This window comes from Rattus norvegicus, chromosome 10 (assembly GCF_036323735.1).
Source record: "Rattus norvegicus strain BN/NHsdMcwi chromosome 10, GRCr8, whole genome shotgun sequence".
Taxonomy (NCBI): Eukaryota; Metazoa; Chordata; class Mammalia; order Rodentia; family Muridae; genus Rattus; species Rattus norvegicus.
Window position 1 is genome coordinate 90,325,813 of NC_086028.1, and position 23,361 is coordinate 90,349,173.

A 23,361-nucleotide genomic window follows, 5' to 3' on the forward strand; every position below is an offset into this window, starting at 1 on the left:
AATGAAAAAAACACAAGGTAAAATTATAGAGTCTATAAATATTAACTTATTTCTATTTTATACTTTGGTGTCAATATGATTAAAGGCATGTGCCACCAGTGCCGGGCTTTTATATGTGTTTTCTTAACAGATAGTCAGAAGGTTGAATTGAGAAACTTAATAGAGACCATAGAAGGTTATACTGGTGAGTATCCAGTCTGACATGTTAATGTTTAAAATAATTTTTCAAGTTATCCAGCTGGAATATTTAGTCTTATGACTGTTTAACTAGTAGATGCTCAAAAAAAAAAGTCTTATTTGGGGGATTTAAATTTAATAAGAAAATTTAAATGTTTTATTTTTGCAAAGAAATTTGAAGGAACTACCTTTCATCCATCAGTAATACGATTTCCTTCTACAGGATTTGAATGACCCCTTCTTTTGATGGGCACAGTATATAACAAATTAAAACTTTCTGGGGGATCCATGTGTCAACGCCATTGTGAGCACAATGATCACATAATTAAGAGTCTTCCTATTAGTTTCTCCGTCCAGTATCACGAATCTCCCATTCTAAATTGCTGAGAACTCTTAACTCAAAGTTCTGCTCAGTTGTGTCAGCCACCGTGCACAAACCTACCACTGAGGGCACGTTCCTTTTGTAAAGATAAGGGATGACGCGCTGGGGCCCCCGATAGTTCTTTGTAGTTGGAGGTGATTGAGGTTGACGATAAGATAGAAAAGATGAGGTATTTATAACTGGACCCAATTGGATTGTTCTCCAAATGACAAGATGTCAATGTCGCTATTTTTCAAAAGGAAGACACATTGATGTCAATGATCTACTAATGGTTCTGAGAGACATGGGGATCGAACTTTCTAAAAAAGAAGAAGAGGTGCTATTGAATGCCCTCCCCATCCATGGTGAGCTAAGCAAATGCCTTTTTAAGGGACTGGATTCTTAGGGGTCGTGGATAGTTTTCTAAACGTGTCTCTTCTATTGCTTCGTTTACAAAGTGCTGAAAATGAATAGGAAAAAAAAAAACCCCAACACATTCCCTGTAATAGAATTTTAATCTAAGATTTACCAAGCTCTTTAATAATTCTGCCTTCAGAATTGATTTAATTCTGGCCCATCCATGTTATTGAGCCCTAAACACATGAGGGAAAGAAGACAAACCACGGAGAGTAAGTTATGCTAAGGTTCTGTTTAGGAGAGAAGGGTGCGGGAGAGGAAACAGAAGGACATGGAGATAGTTCCTAGGTAGCTACCCATCAGGTCTCTCCCATATATATTTGTGTCTCTGAGAAAATTTACCTTTTAAAAACTATTTTCATAGGATGTTAGGGAAGATTTCCCTAAAACGCCTTAAAAATCTCACTGACTGAAACTAGCTGCTTGCTCGAAAGCTGTAACTTTCTTTTCCTTGGGGGATCAATTTCACTTCTTTCTTGCAGAATCTGGAACAGTGTTTGAGAAGAGAGTGTTGGAACAAGTGAAGGCTATGAAAGGTTTGTATGAAGTGTGATTGGCAGAAAAATCTGCTAAGAAGTCAGCACATGCACTGGTAACAGTGGGTTTTAATTGTGCCTATGTCCCTATATTTAGATTTCCCTTTTCCTATACTCAGTACTTTGATGTAATCATTCATGTTATAGCTCACAAGATGTCCATTTTTGAATCTTTTTAATCCAAGCCCTCAAAAAAAATCATTCAAAATATAAAGACTTCCCGGATGTAATAAAGAAAATATTACTCATTTCTCTGTGAACTATTCAACAGCAATTCAGAAAGATTATTTTATTTTATTTCACAAATCAAAAAATATCCTCATTTTAAAAAATACTATATCATTCTCCTTAAAGCCAATTAACAAACAAAGGATGAAGAAGAAAGGGTGGATTGTGGCTAAGTCGCCTTCCCACTCCCTTCCTCAGTACAATTGATTACAAAGAACAGGAAAGGAAGAGAAGTTTGGCTTTGGGCTGTGTGATGACAGAGTCTCTTCCAGGCCTCAGCCAGTCCCCTAACAGCCCAGGCTCCTGGAATACTGTCAGTTAGCAATGTTCTTTGCAGAATTTTGGATGATGAGGGTATTGTCAGTGATATTCAGGTGGAGAGAGTGGTTATAGTTTTTAATACATCTTAAACTGTACCAACAAAGCAGAATTGACTATGGGGAGCTAAAGCCAGGACTCTCCAGTGCTGCCATGACTGTTCTAGAGGAAGGCTTGCCTAGTGTTCCTTCTACGCCCCACAGAGACTGCTATCTTTGATATCTTTGATACCTTATAGGACAGGCAGTTTTTAAAGCCATGCAACTCGAAGCACATGATCACAGTCCCAAGCAATGCTTTAACCTTAGACTATTTCTGCTGTAAATACTTCGCTTGATTGTAGCTGATTGGCTGAGCTAACTTTCAATGATTATTCACTAATACAAATAAATTATACACATATACTCTTGTTGTGCTGAAATATAAGATTAAAGATTAAAAATCTAGGCCTAGGTATATGCATATATTGGAAGCATTAGCTAATATTTTTTTTTATAATTCTTTTTGTTTCTTTCCCAAGGAGGAATGGTTAGAGTCAATAACCTAGATACTGTTCTGGAAAGTCTGGGCATCGAGCTCACAGATAAAGAACATGAGAGTCTGACAGAAAATCTACCACTCACTGGTGAGTGTTGTACATCACAGTGAATTGTAGACAAGAACTGACATGGTGATAGGGGACATATATTCACTGCTTATATTTTACTTATAAAAATATTATTCAAAGGTAAGGGGAAAAACAGTCCCAATTTGAGAACAATATGTATTAGAGCATTTAAAGAAAAATTCGACAGACTCTGAACATTAAAATCTGGACACTCTGAGAACCAGACATTCAGAGAATTCAGAGAGCCTCTTCTGCGGTGTGCACAGCAGACATTTTTTCTTTTTTCCTGAAATGGAGTCACACTATGTAGTGCAGGCTGGCCTTGAACTTACCATTTTCCCGCCTCAGCCTCTCCAGTCCAGAGATAACAGTCCTGGATACCCATGTAGGCATTTACAGTCTGACTGTAGGAACCAAGAGAATTTACCCAATTGGCTATAGTAAGGAATTTCCTTGTTTTATGTGATCCCTGTGATTAATGGCTGGTAGCTGTTTGCAACTGGTTTAGTTTTGTTTTCTTTAGATTTTTTTTCCTTCCTAAATCTATCAGTTAAATGGAATACCTTCCAGTTTTAGCTCACTTCTCTAAGGATTCTGAGTTCAGAAACAATCCTGGACTCATGGCTGCCTATTTATTTTATTTTAGCAAAAGAACAAACTAATTTAAAAAAAAAAACACTTAAAATGTGTCATATTTAAATACATTAGAGCTATTCTCTCCAGTGCAAGTTGAAATAAATGAAGCAACTGAGAAAGAATAAACCTGAAATATTTGATAAATGTGTGGAAAGTGGACTGACTGAATACAGCAGAAACAGATTAAGTTGCTGATAGGAAAGAGTGAAAATGAATTCATAATTGCCTAAACCATACACACATCCTATGGTTTCAGGGCAACCAGCATACCTACAGAAAAAATTATATGGCTATCACTAAATCTACCTAGTATCAGTTGATTAGGACCATGTTCTTCTCATTACCTTCCGTAAGATAACTATGTTCCCATGTAACAAATCCCAAGCTATGTGCAGCAGCTGTTTTGATCCTGATTAACAAGTTGTGAGTGGGGGCGTGTGCAGGGGTGTATACAGGCGTATGTGTGTAGGAGTATGGGTGTGTAGGAGTATGGGTGTGTAGGGGTGTGTGTGTGTGTGTGTGTGTGTGTGTGTGTGGTGTAGCCCAAAGGTTGATGTCAGATGTCTTCTTTTATCACTTTTCTACCTTGTAAGATGCAGTTTCTTACTGGGCAAGAGCTCACCAAATAGGGCCAGGCTGGCTAGCCGGGGGCTTCAAGGATCTTCCTGTCTCTGTCCTCCCACTCCCCCAGTTTTAGGACTAAAGACTTACCCAGCATGCTTGGCTTCATACATGGGTGTTGGAGATCTAAACTCAGTTCCTCATGCCTGTGTAGCATTTGTTGACTGAGTTGTCTCCCCACCTCACTAACGGAGACATTCTTGAAGAAGTCTGTAATGAGCTACATCCAGACATGTCTTAAATTCTGCAGTAGGGGAGCTGGTTTAAAGAGGGCAAGTTTTAGGGTCCTTCCTTCTTTCTACGACCTCAACTTCTCTGTCATTACCCTATTCCTACCTCATATCCCTCAAGCTCTAGTTAGTGGGCATCTTGTCTTTGATTGCTATTTTCTACAGTATTGTGATTCAGAATTGTATATTTAAAGGGCTTGTCTAGAAATTTTATGAAGGCCTGAGGGACAGGATCTATAGTTCATGCATTCAAACTTCCTATTGAATCTTTGGAGTAAAGAATTTGTTTGTATTGTGAGACTTTTACATATATATATGTATATGTATGTATGGTATACAATTGGTAAAACAATATAAATTCACACTCAGAAGAATCATATTTCAGATTTAATGCTCTGCCATTTGATATTCTGAAATTCTTCTTAAGTTTATTTTTGAATTCATGCTTCCTAATTGAGGTCTGGTAGGAAAATAGAACAAAGCTAGAATCTTGTCTTGGGTAGGTTTGTCCTAGGACATACTCCGGCAACTACTCCAACACTGTTGAGCCTCAGATTGCTTTCTTTTTTTTTTTTTTTTTTTTTCGGAGCTGGGGACCGAACCCAGGGCCTTGCGCTTCCTAGGCAAGCGCTCTACCACTGAGCTAAATCCCCAGCCCCCTCAGATTGCTTTCTTACCACCTTGACCTCATAGTCCCTCTCACTAGAGATTATCAGTCTTTCTTGGTAATGAAATGATGCCATATGTCCACAACTCTCTACCACTAATTCTTTTTTTCCTCATAGATAATAGAAACCTTTATCCAGAGTTGATAAATACATTATTAACAAAAGATTAATAACACATATCACCAGTCATTCCTTTCAAGTTATCAGGTAAAAAAGCAATAAAAGAAAATGTACCTAAGGATGAGTCACGGGTGTAGTTACACTCAGAGACCAAGGCAGAAAATTCCAAGTTGAGACCAGCCTGGCTACACAGGGAAAATCTGTCTCTGTATTTCTATCTCCCTGTCTCTGTCTCTCTCACACACAACCCTCCCCCCCCCAACAAGATAATGAAAATCTAATTGACAGCATAAATCCTGGAAAGAACGTGGGGTTTACACTAGATTTATGGGTCTCCAGATCCTCTTCCAACATCATTAGTCTATTATTCTAACATTTCTGTAAACATAAAACTTAGAAAACATTTTCTTTACCAGTCCTCCACCAAACATAAATTAGTTCTTGCCCTTATTACATATGCAACTTTGATTGATTCAGATTAAGCCGATAGACTATAACTCTTAACTATTAATCTCTTGTGCTAATTGTGATTTTTCTTGCAGCTGATGGAAAGATTCATCTTGGACAAGTGCTAGAAACAGTAGAAGCTATTACAGGTTAGCCTCTCTAAATCATAGTCAATTTTATATCAAATTATATACTTGTGCTGTACTATTACTTTGTACTGGTTTTTATTCTCTCTTCCTTTTATTCTATGTTGATGAACTACCTGCAATTGTAGTTTAGAACATTTGCATTTTAGCCCTAGCTCAGTACAAATTTCTGATAGATAAATTATAACTAACTTCAAAATCTAAATTAGCACACGAAATTATAAACAGATTTTCATAAAGATAAAATTTTTCTTACTGAGAATTACAGGAGAAATGGGATTCTGATAAAAATAATGCAATTTTTACCCACAGTATACTGATTTACCTCTTGTAATCTTTATTCTATTATCACATTAATAGTGAAAAATTATATTTCTGTCCCAATTAGTGAGAATTGTGAGCATTTGGAATATTCGTGTGCATTAATATAGTTGTTGTCAGAGACCTTCATATGTGTTCGGAGGGAGGAGGGATTTTTCTACATTAACATATGCCTGTTTCTATGATGTTCAAGGGGGAGACATTGATATCAGTGATATGGGAAATGTTCTGAATGAAATGGGGATAGCTCTCACAAAATTGGAACACAAAGAGCTGCTAGAAAGTCTACCCATCACTAGTAAGTGTTTTAAAATGCTAATTTTGTCTTGATTGTAATGTCACTTTTATTGCTTCTGAAATGTGTATAAAGATTTTCTATAAATGCATCAAAAATACTTTCAAATTTTATTCAGATTAATTATCTCACGCCAATGGAATCATATATATATATGTATATATATATATACACACAATTATAAGTAGGAAGATAGATGGTAGATAGATAGATAGATAGATAGATAGATGATAGATAGATGACAGTAACTTGTTTATAGGAAACAGTTAAAGAGCCCCAGAAGACTGACAATGAAGGAGGAGAGAAAATATCTTTTAAAAGTTAAAAGGTTGGGAAGGGACTAGGGTGTGGCTCAGTGATTAAGAGCATGGCATCTCATAACCGTACATTAAGGAATCCAATGCTCTCTTCCACCACCCTGGACATCAGTTATGCATACATATATTTAGGCAAAACATTTACACACATAAAACAAAATAAAAATAAGTAAATTTTGGGACTGAAGAGATAGTTCATCAGTTAAGAGCACTGACTGCTCTTCCAGGGACTTGAGTTTGATCCCCAGCACCCACATGGCAACTTATACTCATCTGTAACTCCAGTTTCAGAATATCTGATACGCTCTTCCAGCCTCTGTGGGCACTGGGCATACATGTGGTACACATGCATGCATGCTGCCAAAATACCCTTACACATAAAATACTTTTTAAAATTTTAAAAAATAAGCATCACCACATATGATATCCAAATGTATAAAGTATGTTGCTTGTAGAGGATAAAAATTATCAATAATTTTTAAGAAATGAATAATATAATTTCATTTTTAAAATGATTATATCCATGGTCTGGAGAAATATTTAAAACACTTGCCGTGAGTGGTGATTAGAAAGCAAATGGCCCTCAGAAGCTCATATTTTAATCCCTAGTTGGTGGAACATTTTGGGAAGGATTGTGGGGTGTGGCTTTGTTGGAGGGGGTATATCACCAGGGGTGAGCTTTGGGGTTTCAAAAACCCACAATATGGCCAGTTAGCTCACTCTGCTTCATGGTAGTGTCTCAAGATGTGAGCTCTTAGCTACTGTTTCAGCCTCATGCCTGCCTGCCTGCTGCCATGCTGCTCCTCATGACAGTCATGAATTCTGTCTAAAATTGTAAGCCCCATATTAAATGACTTCTTTCATACCTTGGTCATAGTGTCTTGACACAGCAATAGAAAAGTAACTAGCACTGTGTTAGTATGAGGATCTGAGTTCAAATCTCTGGTACTCACATACAAAGCAGGGCATGGCAGTGTGCGCTAAAGCTCTAATCTCCACAGGGGAGCAGAGATGGGACAAGCAGATTACTGGTTAGCCAATGGCAAGCTTCATGTTCAGCAATGCTGTCTCAAAAGAGAAAGTGGGGGACTGTCAAGATGGTTTACAGGGCAGAAGTGCTTGCCACCAAGCCTACTGAACTGAGTTCTTTCCCCAGTCCCCACACAGTGGAAGGGGAGAACCAGTGCCCCACAATTTACTAATATAATTTTTATCTTAAATTATGACTTTTGCTGCCTTAGTGACTCTCTACCTGATTCATTTATGTGTGACCTGATTTATGTTTCTTGTAGCTAAAGCAAAAGTCCACAAGAACAGAATAATGGATGGTTTGAAGTCTATTAATCGTAAGTGAAGTATGTCAAAAAAAAAAATGGAAGAGACCCATCAACTTACCTACATTTTAATTTACCTTTCTTTGTTAATTGCCTTTTGTTACAAACAAAATTTGTTTACATTGTTGGATTTTCTATTTTTTTTATTACATTCGTGTTTTTTGAAAAAGGAAGTTGTATAAGAATGTGAAGCAAAGGGAACAATTCAGGTAGGAGCTGAGATGATCTTAAATCTTATAAAGTAAACAAGTCAGAACTACTTATTAATGAAAAGAAGACATTTGTATTAGTACAAATCAAGTGGATGACTGCCTGTTTGAAAATTAGTAGTGGGGCTAGACTTGTAGATCAGTGGTAGAGTTCTTGGTTTCTATGAGTAAGGCTTTGAGTTCAATCCCTACTGCCAGGAAGAGAGAAAAGGAAGCCATTGAGTTTGAGTCCACCTTGACAGTGTTTAATTGATGAGACTTTATGCTGATTCATAGAGGTCCGTAAACATAGCACCAGAGTTCAAACTGAGGAAATACATCCCATTTTAAAGCTCATTACCTTTTTGTGGCCGAAATAGTCTCATTAAAACTGGAACCCTTAAGTGAAATGGAGAACTCTAGGATTAGAATCCATCAGATTTTACTAGTTCCTCTTGATTTTCCTAGGTGGGACTGTTAATATCAATAAACTCGACAAGGTTTTGAAAAACATGGGGTCAAAACTCACAAATGAAGAAATCAAGGATCTGAAGCACAGCCTGACCCCTGACGGTGAGCATTTAGGATGCTTAGAAGTTGCTCAGAAAATCTGGAATTTGTGTGCCTGCCTCAGGTAGCCAATGTTTACCTCTAGATGTTCATCATGTACAGTGGGAAATTTTTAAATATAAAAGTAGGTGATGACCTCATGTGTTTTCATTCATGATATAGTTCTTGTCCCTAGACTGGTAAAACTGGTTTATTCAGGTATTCTACTGGAATGGGAAGATCTGGAGGAAAGGAAAAAATGTAGAAGACACTGGAGAATGATAGTACGATTAAAACGTTAAAGGAAAATTGCATGGAAAGTGACAGTGAGAAGCAATGAACGCTAAGGGTAGGGGGATTTAAGCTCCCCAGACATCCACTGAAATGACCATTTCCACAATTACTAATCCCACTTAATCCAGACATTGCACCATTCAAGGAAACAAAGCAAGGACAGGAGAGCATGCTAGTTTGGGCACATTCTATTGCCACAAAACCATGGTAAAGCCTGGCAAAGGACAAGGGCACTGGAGGATTCTCGCCAGCATTGTTGGCCCATTACTCTGTTCTCAGCATCTTGGTCTAAGCACCGTAATCTTGGGCTCCAGCTGCCCATGTCTGGGATGATGATTACCCTTAAATATATGAAATCACTGAGTAATTTCATCACAAATGATTAAAACAGAAGCGTGTGGGACTGGGGGAACTCTGGGCTTACAGCACTCATTGTGATCACATGTCATGTCAGTTCATCAATGGATGACACTGATGATGGTGTCCTTCACTAGGTTATGTGCTCTTTTCAGATATGCTTCGGTAAGTGTACCTGTATGTAAAACAGTGTTACTTGTGTTTAATGAATATGTTCGCTATGTGTTAAGTAGTGAGAAATGCTTAAATTGCAACAGGAAAAAAAATCACAATTCCTGATTTATCTAAACATTTTTAACACGTTGTTCAAATCATCCAGATTTCTTAAGATATAAAAAGCGAGACAATAAAAGTGTTTGGCATGGAGCAAATGACAACGTCATACTTTTGCCAACTAGTTTTGTCCATGCACACTTAAGTCCTGGCCAAATGTTCTACCAATGATTGGCAGGAGTTATGCTAAGGAAACATCACTTGGTGTGAATACAGTTGATGCTGAATATGTGGCTTTAAATATGATATTTGAAAAATGTAAAATTATATATTATACTACACACATTATGAAGTATTTGTAAATAGAAGCCATAATTCCTTCATGCAACTTAAGCATTACATATGAACAGTGCTTCCTGTGTTATATGGAATCTTCCTCCTTCTCATATCTTTGCCAGTAAACTGCTATGCTAAGTTTTGCATTTATAGGCCCCTTGTTTATTTATTTATTTTTTGTATGCGAGTACACTGTAGCTGTCTTCAGACACACCAGAAGAGGACATCAGATCCCATTATATATGGTTGTGAGCCACCATGTGGTTGCTGGGAATTGAACTCAGGACCTCTGGAAAAGCAGTCAGTGCTTTTAATCGCTGAGCCACCTCTCTAGCCACCAAGACTGGATAGTTTTTAAACATAATTTTTAAAGTGTTTGAATTTGTAAGGCTGTGGGGATTTTTTAAGCCTGTAAAATGGTTTATACCTTGATGTCTTCATGTGATCAGGTATTAATAGAGCAGTAAGTATGATCCACTTACCCAGAAGCACCTCACAGTTATCCCACTTCAGAAGAATAAGTGAATCTGCCTGGAAAAATAGGTAAATACTGGTTGAGAATTTATGACATGAGCAAATGGTTAGTAATCTCCAAATGTTATTAAGTAGTATGAAACAGACTGAAACCCTGTTTTAGTGGTCTGATTTAAATAAAAGCTATTTAGAGTAAATGCCTCCAAGTCTTAGCCCTTGAGTGTGGAAAGTTCAAGTTACTGTGGAACTAAACAAGGTCACTAACAATTTTTAGCATTTTATTTCTTTATTCTGACTCATTCTTATAAAGAAGGTAAAGCTGCAGAAATTCTCGAATATGTCTCTAGAATATTTTCCTCTTGCTATTTTCAAGTCATGCGATCTATTTATTTACTTGAATTTCTTATAGTTCACGGAAGAGTTGCAATGAAGGAATTGTTTAAGGGATTAAACGCATTCACCGGTGAGTGAGAACCAAACCTCGGATTTTATGCAGGAGTGTAGCTCCAAACTGCTTGCTCTACTATTCTATGCCTGATCTGTTTTGTTTTAATTCTGATAAAATGTGAGCCTTTGTCCTCATAAGTTTGTCCTTTTGCTGGTAAAAATGTGCAGAATATTAACATTGTCAGTTTTCTAGGGCATTTATTCTGGCAGTGTCATTTACTGATGCTTTATTAATAAACACCCAAACCGGACTACATCAGATAACAGCCATAAAAGACAGGGCAAATAACATAATTTAGTAAAAACTATAAAGACCATATACTGTACTCTCTGGTAAGATGCTGAAATGAACTGATGCTGATAGCTTAATTAGAAGTCATTCAGATGAAATGTATTTCCCTCTCCTTTGACTCATCCTCAGATCATAAAACACATTACAGCATTTCTACATAAGCCAGTAAATATAGTACCTGATCCCTGTTGATTCTGCATACAAGTATTTTATTGTTTTTAAAGTTTCCCTCAGATTAAAAACAAAAACAAAAACAAAAACCTTTTTTTAATGTTACATTGCTTCTTGAACTAATTATCCTATAATGTTTGGGAGGATAATACTTTTCATTTTTCAAAGGACCTAAGGTTGACATGCGGGTTCTTCCGGACATAATGGAAAAAATGGGCCTTGAGCTGACAGACAAAGAGCAGATGAATCTGATAAGCAAACTGCCTGTTGATGGTAAGCCCGGGAGATGGGGCTTAGCTTTATTGGACTGTGGGAAGGCTTCTTTTTTTTTTAATACATAGTATTTTAAAAATTGTATAAATGAATTTTTGTTGTGCATAGCATGGCAGGTGCAACACTAGTCTAAGAAGAAAAACAAAAGGAAGCTGCTGATAGAAGGAATTTTTAGAATCAGGTGGGAAAAGTCAAAAAAGGTGTGAGTATCAGCATAGCTGAGCCCATTAAAACTGACTTGGATGCAGACAGCTGTTTTGCTGAGAGCTTTTGAGCTGCTGAAGGCCAATGAGGGTGGGAGAGTCCATGTTCTTCAAGGACAAACCTATGTTGAAGTAGCCAACTCTATGCCCACACATGTGTGGCCACACTCTACTCAGGAGGACATATAAAACAGTATCTATAACAAGTGTAACTGTAGAGGAAAAGGACATAAACTCAAGAAGGGGACACAAGCTCAAGACAGGTGAAAGTGATAAAAAACACATGCATTAATGGATGGAATTCTAAAAGAAATAAAGATCATCTCAGGTGTTGCATAGTCTGTGAGGCTGATAGTTCTCGTTTCTAAATTCTTCAGGCTTTATTAGGGTATGAAAACATGTATTCATTAAATAATAAAAAAATTCTTCCCGAAAATAAGAAATGTGTATAGCTGAGTGTGTGCGTGTGTGTGTGTGTGTGTGTACAGGTCTCTAATACCAGCATTCAGGAGGTATAAGAAGTTCGAGACTAGCCTCTGCTACAGTGACCATGACTCTGAAAAATTAATTTAAATGATTAAACTAAGGAGAAAGAAATGCATGTTTTATGAGCATCTGTAATGGCGCCTGTGCTGCCACGGTACTGAGAACCGGGCGTAGGCCTGCAAGGTTTAAGAGAAAACATATACTCGGGTCATTCGTGTTATGAGAATACCAAAGGTTTACTGAGGTTGACAGAATATATACCCCAAGTCCACCGGGTGGAAAATTCCAGGAAGCATAGTGGAAAAACAGGTTTATGCCCCCAGGAACAAAAAACAGGAATTAATTCAACAATGTTACCACCCAGGTGTAATCGCTCATATGTTAGCACTCAGGTGCCAAACAGAAAGGTCAGGATGTTCCTTTGTTAGGGGACGACCACTGATGGGGCCCAGGAGGGTCCAACAAATCTCCCTTTTTTATTTTTTAAAGTAGCACCCGTCTTAGGACACTTTTGGAAAATCAATCCCCTTGCCCATCTTTGGGAATCTCTGCCAGTCTCAGAGCCCCTGTCTTAGGTGGGCATTGGTCCCAAAGAGTTGCCCGTCTTTGGCTAACTACTTCTTGTAAAGGCTGAGCCAGATTTGGGCAGAGGAGAGCAACACCTGCTTAGTCACTGCCTGGGACTGGGAGTGCTGTCTGTGCATGTGATAAGAAGCAAAAGGCCAGCTACTGTGGCACTGAGAGCCATAACACCCAGGGCCACTGTAAGTTTTCACACAAATGTGTGAAAATAAGAGATCAAGCTGTTCCTGTAAAAGCACGGACTGATGATTTATATTTAGAATTCTCAGTTGTCAGCAACTTCTTTTGAAAGTTTATCCACTGTGCTTGCCTTAACATCAGATTGGGAGAGGGCAATCCCAGACACTGTAGCCACAGTGGCTGTAGTGGCAATGGCTGCTACAATAGCAGCAATGAGGCCAAAGTCTCTCTCATGATGGTTCAGGATCAGCTGACCCTTTCCCAAATGACTGGCAGGCAATGGAACCATGCCTGAGATCTGCACAACCAGGGCAGAGTTCCCTGGTCCCCAGCAGCTTCATGTAGATGGCATGTGAAGAATAGTCAACACTATCCCCAGCATTAGCACCATTCGAGTAACACAAAGATCATCAATCCATTGTTCTAAACGTATAAATCTTCTCAAATACTCAAAACATTAACATTTCTGCTAAATGAATAACAAAAGTAACTGTCTTAACTTCTTGGATCAAAGCAATAGTGTTATTAATTAAATAGCTATACCACTATACCAGCAATAATCAAACCCTCTATCCTATTGCTTCTGCTTAAACACGGAATCACTTCTTCCAATATTTGTAAGCCTTTTTCAGAATATCAAGGTCCTATACTACTCACAAGCAATAAAACAAAAGCTGGTATATGCCAGATTTGAATACAGTAACAAAATTAGAAAGTGTACAATCAATATAACTTACATTAAATATTGTAGACGAAACAAAAATAATTTTAACACAACAAATCAATAAAAGACTAGGAGTTTTAACACATGTACTAACATTTGTTCAAAATCTAGATCCTGTATCAATTTTTTCCACTGCAAATGTAACTTCATACAAGACAATTGTGAATTTTTAAATGTCTCTGAATATGTCCAGAATCAATCTCCCAAATGAAAACTATTATTTCCAATATTGGATTGACCAGTCTATGATTGAGTCAGAATAATTTGTCACATTAAAGGAAAGAAGAATCATAACTTCTCTTTGATTTTCTGAAGGCATTTTCTACAGTCTCCATGTTCTCTGTCCCACAAAGTCTAAAAGCTTAAAGCAAGACAGCTTGTCCAATCTTGGATTTAGCAAGTAAAGATGGGTCAGGGACATATGTCCAAAACAGCTTCCCAGTCACATTCCCAGTGACCAGCTCACAGGTCAATATCATTCTTTGTCCCAGCATCAGCATGTCTCACCAGCCACTCTGGCAGCTAGTACACTCTTGCAGCATCCTGCAGAAAAAAACACAAACATGCCCTCTTCCCCATATTGAATAACTGAACAGAATCGTGCCATATGCCAATATGTGGATCCTTCCATTTCACCCAGGCATAAGTATGCCTAGTTGTAGGGTTCCATAAACATTCAAAGAGTTCCTTAGCATCCAGATTTTAAAATTTAAAATAAAAGTAGCATTATTTAAATACTTGTATGGCATACGGGGATATAACTCTCCCTTTTTATTTATTAAGATATTGTTTTAAAGTTTTATAATATCTGTTTTACAATATCTTGTCGTTGAGAATTATAATATAATTCTCAATAAGGAATCTCAATAATATGGGTAACATGTATTTGTCAAATATCATTAGGCTGTAACCCTCTTGGGTTAACTCCCAAATTGGGAGAGGAAATAAATGGGGTACACTGGGGACATTGACTATTTGGGCTGTTTATTCTTTAGTTACTCTATTGTGAAACCTCAAAGAATTAACATTAAAATGAAATTTTTCTATGTATCTGTAAAGCTTTATCATAGGCAGTACTATTTACCTATTGGAAAAACCATTAGTATCATATACAACTGTGGATACTTTTACCTCAAAGGCTTTAGGGCAGAGGCTATATACACCTGACACATAGTAGGACTATTGACCACCCCCTGAGGTACACAACCAATGATAGCTAGGAGAAGGCTCCTGAAAATTTATGGAAGGAATTCTAAAAGCAAATCTCTCACTATTTTTAGGATCTAGTGGAATAGTAAAGAAAGAATCTTTTAAGTCAATAACTATCATATGCCAATTTTTTGGTATAGCTACAGGAGAAGGGAGACCAGGCTGAGTAGGTCTCATAGGCATCATAGTTTTGTTAATTTCTCTTAAATCTTGTAATAATTTCGACTTTCTAGACCCTTTTTTAAACACAAAAATGGGTGCATTTCAAGGGGAAGTGGAAGGAACAATATCCTGTGCTAATTGATGAGCTACCTCCAATTTCTCCTAGGACAGGAGCCACTGTGCACACTTGATCATTTTAACTTCCAGGTGATAGACAAAGGCTTAACGTAAGAAGGCTTCATTAACAGTGACCCTTAGGGTAAATTTCCCAAGTCTATTTTATCATGAGGATGTTTAATTATTTTTAGCTCTTCACTTACACTAGAAGGTTTGTCTTATAAATTTTTGCCCAATCCTCTCGCTGGGATGAAGTCTTTTTTCTTCATCACGTTTTGTATAAGCTGAGTTGTTAGCACAGCTCTCATATCATTGAGTATATCTTGTCCCCACACGTTGGTAGGTATTTGTTCAAAAACAAAAGGCTAAAACTATCCTTCATGTCCTTCCTCATCTCTCCATTTAAGAATCTTGGGGGTTGTTTGTTTGTTTTTTGTTTTATTTCTTTTCTTGTATTTTGAGGAGCTATATAGCTGTCCCTACTCCTTGTAAAGTATGTAATGACTAATTATTTTTAGTTGCATCTCCTTTTAAAGCAGTTGCAACCAGCAAGTCTGAAAAAGTGTCAATAGTCACAATAAAAATGTTAATATTACTCATTTCTGGTTTGGGAAAATCTATTTGCCATAACTTGTAAAGTATAAGTCCTTGAGGATTAACACCATTATGTGATACAGGAAGAAACTGAGGACACTGAGGACTTTTATTTATAATTTGACTTGTATACCAAATTATTGTCTCCAGCTATTATTTTGATGATATAAAGAATGAGATTGTTTGGCTAACTTTTCCTTATATAATACCTATAATCTGTCTGTATGTAAATCTGTTGTGGCATTGTCCTCACTAAGGGGTCTAGGCAATCCAATGTGAGTTCTTAAATGGCCTATAAAGGAACAGAACATTCTCTTAAATCAGTTGTATAGCATAAATAATTGTAAAATTTGACGGTTAACAGTATCTATAAAAGGAAAAATTTTAATCAATTGTAAACCATAAGCTATACATCGGCTATCAGTATATGAATTGAAAGCTTGATTTTTTTTAACATTTTAAAAACAATGGCTACAGCATGTAATTTAATAACCTATGCTGAAGTAGGGGGGAAACTCAAGAAAATAAACGTGATCCAATTATATATGTTACCTTCTCATTAGGTGAGCCATCTATAAATACAGTAAGCACATTTTCTATGGGCTACATGTGTAAATTTACAGGAAATACAAAAGCATGTATAGAGGAAAATTATCAATTTTGTCTGGAAAGTTTGCACATGTAATAGGCCAAATATCAGTATTCTGTAATAACCAATTTAATTGCTGTTTGGAATAAAGTATGTTTCATTAGGTTCTTTTTCAAAATTCTTCCACAACTCTACCCTACAATTCTGTATTAGCACAATAACAGCTTCATAATAGGGCATTAAAACTTTCTTTGGAGATGAAGAAGAATGACTCTACATTAATGGTCCCTTTTGCCAAAGGACCGTTATGGGTACAAATAACCAACAATTGGCCATAGTCTATATAATTAATTTATCTGTTGTTGACACAGCTATTCCTCCCTCATCAGTTAATTTTCAAGGGGAATAAAGATTTGTATCCCCCTTGAGAATATCAAACAAAGGCTTAAGTCCTCCTGTGGTAAGCTTTAGGTGAGGTCTTAACCAATTAGCTTATCTTAGAAGCTTTAAAAAATAATCTAAAGTAAACTATCTTTTCTTACTTGAATTTTCTGTGTCACAGTTTATTTAGGATATAACAGATGTCCCAAACATTGAAAAGGAAACTGCCTTTGAATCTTTTCTGGAGCAACAACTACTCCAAAAATTTAAAAGCTCGTTGTAAGGGCAAAGGCTTGTTGTAAAACTCCTTCAGAGAGATTAACTAATAACATACCCATATAATGAATAATATACACTGAAGGATTCAAAGTCCTAACTTCTTGTACTGAAGCAGCGACAAAATCTTTACATAACATAGGGCCATAAGTGATTCCTTGAGGCAAAACTTTCCAATGATATCACTTCATGGGCTCTCCAAAATTATAAGCAACTCACTAAATGAAAACCTTTCACAATCACCAGGATGCAAAGAAACAGCATAAAAACACTCCTCTAAATCTATAATAATTCTATACGTATTTCTTGAAATGGCAGTTGGAGTAAGCAAACAGGCTGTAATGCTCTTTACAACCTCAACCCTCATCAACCCTTCATAAATCATGTAACAATCTCCACCTGTTTGATTTTTTTCTTAATTACAAATATGTGTGTGTTAGAATCCTGAGCCTGTCTGTGTTTGAACTGTAAACTGCAATCTTTAGCCACAATCTTCAAGTTTTCCTTGTAACACCAGAGCACAACCACAACTTTGGAAAGCAAAACTCAACCTCCTTCAAACGGTCTAGTCTCCAAAATCTAGTCTCTCCAAAACACTAAGTCCAACCCTCAAGTTATAAAGTTTGACTGCCAATTCCTACATACGAATGCCCAATGGCTCTAATACCTAAACAAAGAGACATTGCATTTAATTCTTTTATAAATCTGGTTTCTAGGATAAGAATTACATAAAAATATTATCCCAATTTAGACCTGTTTCCCTGGGTTGGCTCATGGCACGTGTTGTCTAGAATGACTCCATCCAAATTACCAGTTTTAAGTCAACTTTCTGTTACCAATGTTACAAATTTTTAACCATACCCAATAACTTAAAAGCCAATAATCTATATAACCAAGACACATAGAGCATATTTATACATTTAAAACCAATCAGAAACAAAAAATGAAGTGGCTACACATATCTTTAATATTTAGATCAAATACAATTTTTACTTTTTCTAGCTGTAATTTTAAGAGAAGCATCTTGTCACATGCTAAATCCAATAATCACAGTCAGAGATTTTTCTAAGAGAAACAGCCATCAGCTTCCTTACCATAGATGCTGAGAAGCTGTTGGCCCCTTTAAGATCAGCCCATGCAAACACTCAGCCCCTGGGGAGTTTCTCCAACTGACTTAGGCTCCTACCTACAGGATCAGGGCTCCAAAGGCCAATTGAGACTGCTTTTTATTTATTTGTTCCTTTTTTGAAATGAGTTAAAACTAAATCAAGGGGTGAACAACCAGCATTTAACGTTTTAACCATTTTCTTTTGAACATGAAACACAAAACATTCAAGCAATGAGAAACAAAAACCACAGACATAAACTGACAGACATGGACAGTTTGGTGCACAAAGGACAGACAATAGACAGGGAGAGAGAGAGAGCTAGATGGTGTCCCACCAAAGGGACCCAGATATCTCTTCTCTAGATTTTAGCATAACTCTTCTAAAGTTTTAATAAATTCTTTAGCTGTTTTTACCTTTACCCGTGTTCCCTGCTGTTTTAGCAGAGCTACCATTGATGTGTTAGCTGTAATGTAGAACTCAAGGTTCTCGTGGCACAATTTTTTTTCCAATGTACCACTCACACAATACATTCTTTCCACTTCGCCGGCCGGCTTCTGAAATGACCTGGTCAGGGATTCCTTTCTTCCCGATCTCAGTGGGAACTCCACTTGACGGCATCTATGCCACCACAGTAGAGAGAACTGGGAGTTGGCCTGCAAGGTTTAAGAAAAAACACATACTCGGGTCATTCGTGTTACAAGAATGCCAAAGCTTTACTGAGGTTGACAGAATATATACCCTAAGCCCTCTGGGTGGAAAATTCCAGAAAACATAGTGGAAAAACAGTTTTATGCCCTCAGGAACAAAAACAGGAATTGATTCAACGATGTTACTGCCCAGGTGTAATCGCCCAGGCGATACCACCTAGGTGCCAAACAGAAAGGTCGGGATATTCCTTTGTTAGGAACAAAAGGTTTCCACGTGCATCAGCAAGGCTCAGCAGGGGACAACCACAGATGGGGCCCAGGAGGGTCGGACATATCTGAATCACATTTTGTTTGACTTTATGTTTTTTTATTATAGAATCTGGGAAGATCTATAAGAAAAGATTATTAAATGGGATAAAGTCATTCAAAGGTGAGTAGTGAGCAGTTTGAGAATTGATGTTTAGATAGTGTTTTAAGAGCTCTCATGTCATACTTTCTGAATTTACCTTCTTTATTATAAATGCCCTTTGCCTCTACAATGAGTGACTTGGTTTTGTCTTTGTGAAAAGTCCCACAGTCTCTTGTATTGTTTTCAAAATAAACTGCCATATTGGCATTTTATGACAACAGCAAGAATTACTCTGGAATCAGCTAGAGAAATCCACAAATTAATCACCCCCATTATCGGGGATATTAAGACTTACGTTCCTCTTAAAAGATCTTATTTTGTGTGTGGGGCATGTGTGCCTGTGCTTGGTGTGCATTAGGAGGCCAGAGGACAGCTTGTAGGAATTGGTTCTCTCCATCCCCATGTGGGCCCTAGAAATTGAACTCAGGACATCAGGATTGATGGCATGAGGCTTTACCTGATGATTTTGGTAGAATGTGGTCCATTCTTTTATTATGATTTTTTTAACTAGAACATGTTTTTAGTGACATTCAGCTAAGGAAAACTGACAAATCCATTAAGGTTGTAACAAAGGTATTTGCCCCCCTCTGAGCTTCCCAGCAATTACTTCAGAAAAAGAAAAGGAATTTGGGGTTGATTAAAGAGCTAGAAGTTCTCTCTACATTTGACCCCTGTTGATAGGATGCAGGAAGGATGCTTCTCCAGCTGAAGGAAGGATACTTCCTGGCATTTTTAGGCCCTTTGGAAGAAGGCAGCCAGAATATTTCTTTCTTTCTTTTTTTTTTTCATCTTTATTAACTTGGGTATTTCTTATCTACATTTCGATTGTTATTCCCTTTCCCAGTTTCCAGGCCAACATCCCCCTAACCTCTCCTTCTCCCCTTCTATATAGGTGTTCCCTTCCCCATGCTCCCCCCATTACCGCCCTCCCCCCAACAATCAAGTTCACTGGGCATTCAGCCTTGGCAGGACCAAGGGCTTCCCCTTCTACTGGTGCTCTTACTAGGCTATTCATGGCTACCTATGCGGTTGGAGCCCAGGGTCAGTCCATGTATAGTCTTTGGGTAGTGGTTTAGTCCCTGGAAGCTCTGGTTAGTTGGCATTGTTGTTCATATGGGGTCTCAAGCCCCTTCAAGCTCTTTCAGTCCTTTCTCTGACTTCTTCAATGGGGGTCCCGTTCTTAGTTCAGTGGTTTGCTGCTGGCATTCATCTATGTATTTGCTGTATTCTGGCTGTGTCTCTCAGGAGAGATCTACATCCGGTTCCTGTCAGCCTGCACTTCTTTGCTTCATCCATCTTATCTAGTTTGGTGGCTGTATATGTATGGGCCACATGTGGGGGAGGCTCTGAATGGGCGTTCCTTCTGCCTCTGTTCTAAACTTTGCATCCCTATTCCCTCCCAAGGCTATTCTTGTTCACCTTTTAAAGAAGGAGTGAAGCATTCGCATGTTGGTCATCCTTCTTGAGTTTCATGTGTTCTGTGCATCTAGGGTAATTCGAGCATTTGGGCTGATAGCCACTTATCAATGAGTGCATGCCATGTGTGTTTTTCTGTGATTGGGTTACCTCACTTAGGATGATATTTTCCAGTTCCATCCATTTGCCTATGAATTTCATAAAGTCATTGTTTTTGATAGCTGAGTAATATTCCATTGTGTAGATGTACCACATTTTCTGTATCCATTCCTCTGTTGAAGGGCATTTGGGTTCTTTCCAGCTTCTGGCTATTATGAATAAGGCTGCTATGAACACAGTGGAGCCTGTGTTTTTGTTATATGTTGGGGCATCTTTTGGGTATATGCCCAAGAAAGGTATAGCTGGGTCCTCAGGTAGTTCAATGTCCAATTTTCTGAGAAACCTCCAGACTGATTTTCAGAGTGGTTGTACCAGTTCGAAATCCCACCAACAATGGAGGAGTGTTCTTCTTTCTCAATATCCTGGCCAACATCTGCTGTCCCCTGAGTTTTGACCTTAGCCATTCTCACTGGTGTGAGGTGAAATCTCAGGGTTGTTTTGATTTGCATTTCCCTTATGACTAAAGATGTTGAACATTTTTTTTAGGTGTTTCTCAGCCATTCAACATTCCTCAGCTGTGAATTCTTTGTTTAGCTCTGAACCCCATTTTTTAATATGGTTATTTGTCTCCCTGTAGTCTAACTTCTTGAGTCGTTTGTATATTTTGGACATAAGCCCTCTATCAGTTGTAGGATTGGTAAAGATTTTTTCCCAATCTGTTGGTAGCCGTTTTGTCCTAACAACACTGTCCTTTGCCTTACAGAAGCTTTGCAGTTTTATGAGATCCCGTTTGTCAATTCTTGATCTTAGAGCATAAGCCATTGGTGTTTTGTTCAGAAAATTTTCTCCAGTGCTCATGTGTTCAAGATTCTTCCACACTTTTTCTTCTATTAGTTTGAGTATATCTGGTTTGATGTGGAGGTCCTTGATCCACTTGGACTTAAGCTTTGTACAGGGTGATAAGCATGGATCGATGTGCATTCTTCTACATGTTGACCTCCAGTTGAACCAGCACCATTTGCTAAAAATGCTATCTTTTTTCCATTGGATGGTTTTAGCTCCTTTGTCAAAATTGAAGTGACCTTAGGTGTGTGGGTTCATTTTTGGTTCTTCAATTCTATTCCACTGGTCTATCTGTCTGTCTCTGTACCAATACCATGCAGTTTTTATCACTATTACTCTGCTTGAGTTTTGGGATAGCGATTCCCCAAGAAGTCCTTTTATTGTTGAGGATAGTTTTACCTATCCTGGGTTTTTTGTTATCCCAGATGAATTTGCCAATTATTCTAACTCTCTGAAGAATTAGATTGGTATTTTGATGGGGATTGCATTGAATCTGTAGATGGCTTTTTGTAAAATGGCCATTTTTACTATATTAATCCTGCCAATCCATGAGCATGGGAGATCTTTCCATCTTCTGAGGTCTTCTTCAATTTCTTTCTTCAAAGGCTTGAAGTTCTTATCATACAGATCTTTTACTTGCTTGGTTAAAGTCACACCGAGGTATTTTATATTATTTGGGACTATTATGAATGGTGTTGTTTCCCTAATTTCTATCTCGGCTTGTTTCTCTTTTGTGTAGAGGAGGGCTACTGATTTATTTGAGTTAAGTTTATACCCAGCCACTTTGCTGAAGGTGTTTATCAGATGTAGTAATTCTCTGGTGGAACTTTTGGGAACATTTAAATATACTATCATATCATCTGCAAATAGTGATATTTTGACTTCTTCCTTTCCAATCTTTATCCCTTTGATCTCCTTTTGTTGTCTGATTGCTCTGGCTAGAACTTCAAGAACAATATTGAATATGTCTAGTCCCTGATTTCAGTGTCATTGCTTCAAGTTTCTCTCCATTTAGTTTAATGTTAACAACTGGTTTGCTGTATATAGCTTTTACTATGTTTAAGTATGGGCCTTGAATTCCTATTCTTTCCAGGACTTTTATCATGAAGGGGTGTTGAATTTTGTCAAATGCTTTCTCAGCATCTAATGAAACGATCATGTGGCTTTTATCTTTCAGTTTGTTTATATAGTGGATTACGTTGATGGTTTTCCGTATATTAAACCATCCCTGCATGCCTGGGATGAAGCCTACTTGATCATAATGGATGATTGTTTTGATGTGCTCTTGGATTCAGTTTGCAAGAATTTTATTGAGTATTTTTGTGTCAATATTCATAAGCGTAATTGATCTGAAGTTCTCTTTCTTTGTTGGGTCTTTGTGTTGTTTAGGTATAAGAGTAATTGTGGCTTCATAGAAGGAATTCGGTAGTGCTCCATCTGTTTCAATTTTGTGGAATAGTTTGGATAGTATTGGTATGAGGTCTTCTATGAAGGTCTGATAGAATTCTGCACTAAACCCGTCTGGACCTGGGCTCTTTTTGGTTGGGAGACCTTTAATGACTGCTTCTATTTCCTTAGGAGTTATGGGGTTGTTTAACTGGTTTATCTGTTCCTGATTTAACTTCGGTACCTGGTATCTGTCTAGGAAATTGTCCATTTCCTTCAGGTTTTCAAGTTTTGTTGAATATAGGCTTTTATAGTAGGACCTGATGATTTTTTGAGTTTCCTCTGATTCTGTAGTTATGTCTCCCTTTCCATTTCTCATTTTGTTAATTTGGACATACTCTCTGTGTCCTCTCGTTAGTCTGGCTAAGGGTTTATCTATTCTGTTGATTTTCTCAAAGAACCAGCTTTTGGTTCTGTTGATTCTTTGTATAGTCCTTTTTATTTCTCCTTGGTTGATTTCAGCTCTGAGTTTGATTATTTCCTGCCTTCTATTCCTCCTGGGTATATTTGCTTCTT

General features: G+C 37.6%; 1 protein-coding gene across 10 annotated transcripts in view; it reads left to right on the top strand.

Moving 5' to 3' along the window:
* Efcab3 (EF-hand calcium binding domain 3) overlaps nt 1-23,361 on the top strand; it is a 492,651-nt gene that overhangs the window by 241,318 nt on the left and 227,972 nt on the right. For all 10 annotated transcript variants that reach the window (XM_039086129.2, XM_039086123.2, XM_039086125.2 and 7 more), the window contains 11 exons: nt 131-184; nt 799-903; nt 1,438-1,491; nt 2,558-2,662; nt 5,462-5,515; nt 6,027-6,131; nt 7,738-7,791; nt 8,436-8,540; nt 10,600-10,653; nt 11,269-11,373; nt 19,009-19,062. In XM_039086129.2, coding sequence (XP_038942057.1) covers nt 131-184; nt 799-903; nt 1,438-1,491; nt 2,558-2,662; nt 5,462-5,515; nt 6,027-6,131; nt 7,738-7,791; nt 8,436-8,540; nt 10,600-10,653; nt 11,269-11,373; nt 19,009-19,062 — 849 coding nt within the window. The remainder of the gene's footprint in view (nt 1-130; nt 185-798; nt 904-1,437; nt 1,492-2,557; nt 2,663-5,461; nt 5,516-6,026; nt 6,132-7,737; nt 7,792-8,435; nt 8,541-10,599; nt 10,654-11,268; nt 11,374-19,008; nt 19,063-23,361) is intronic.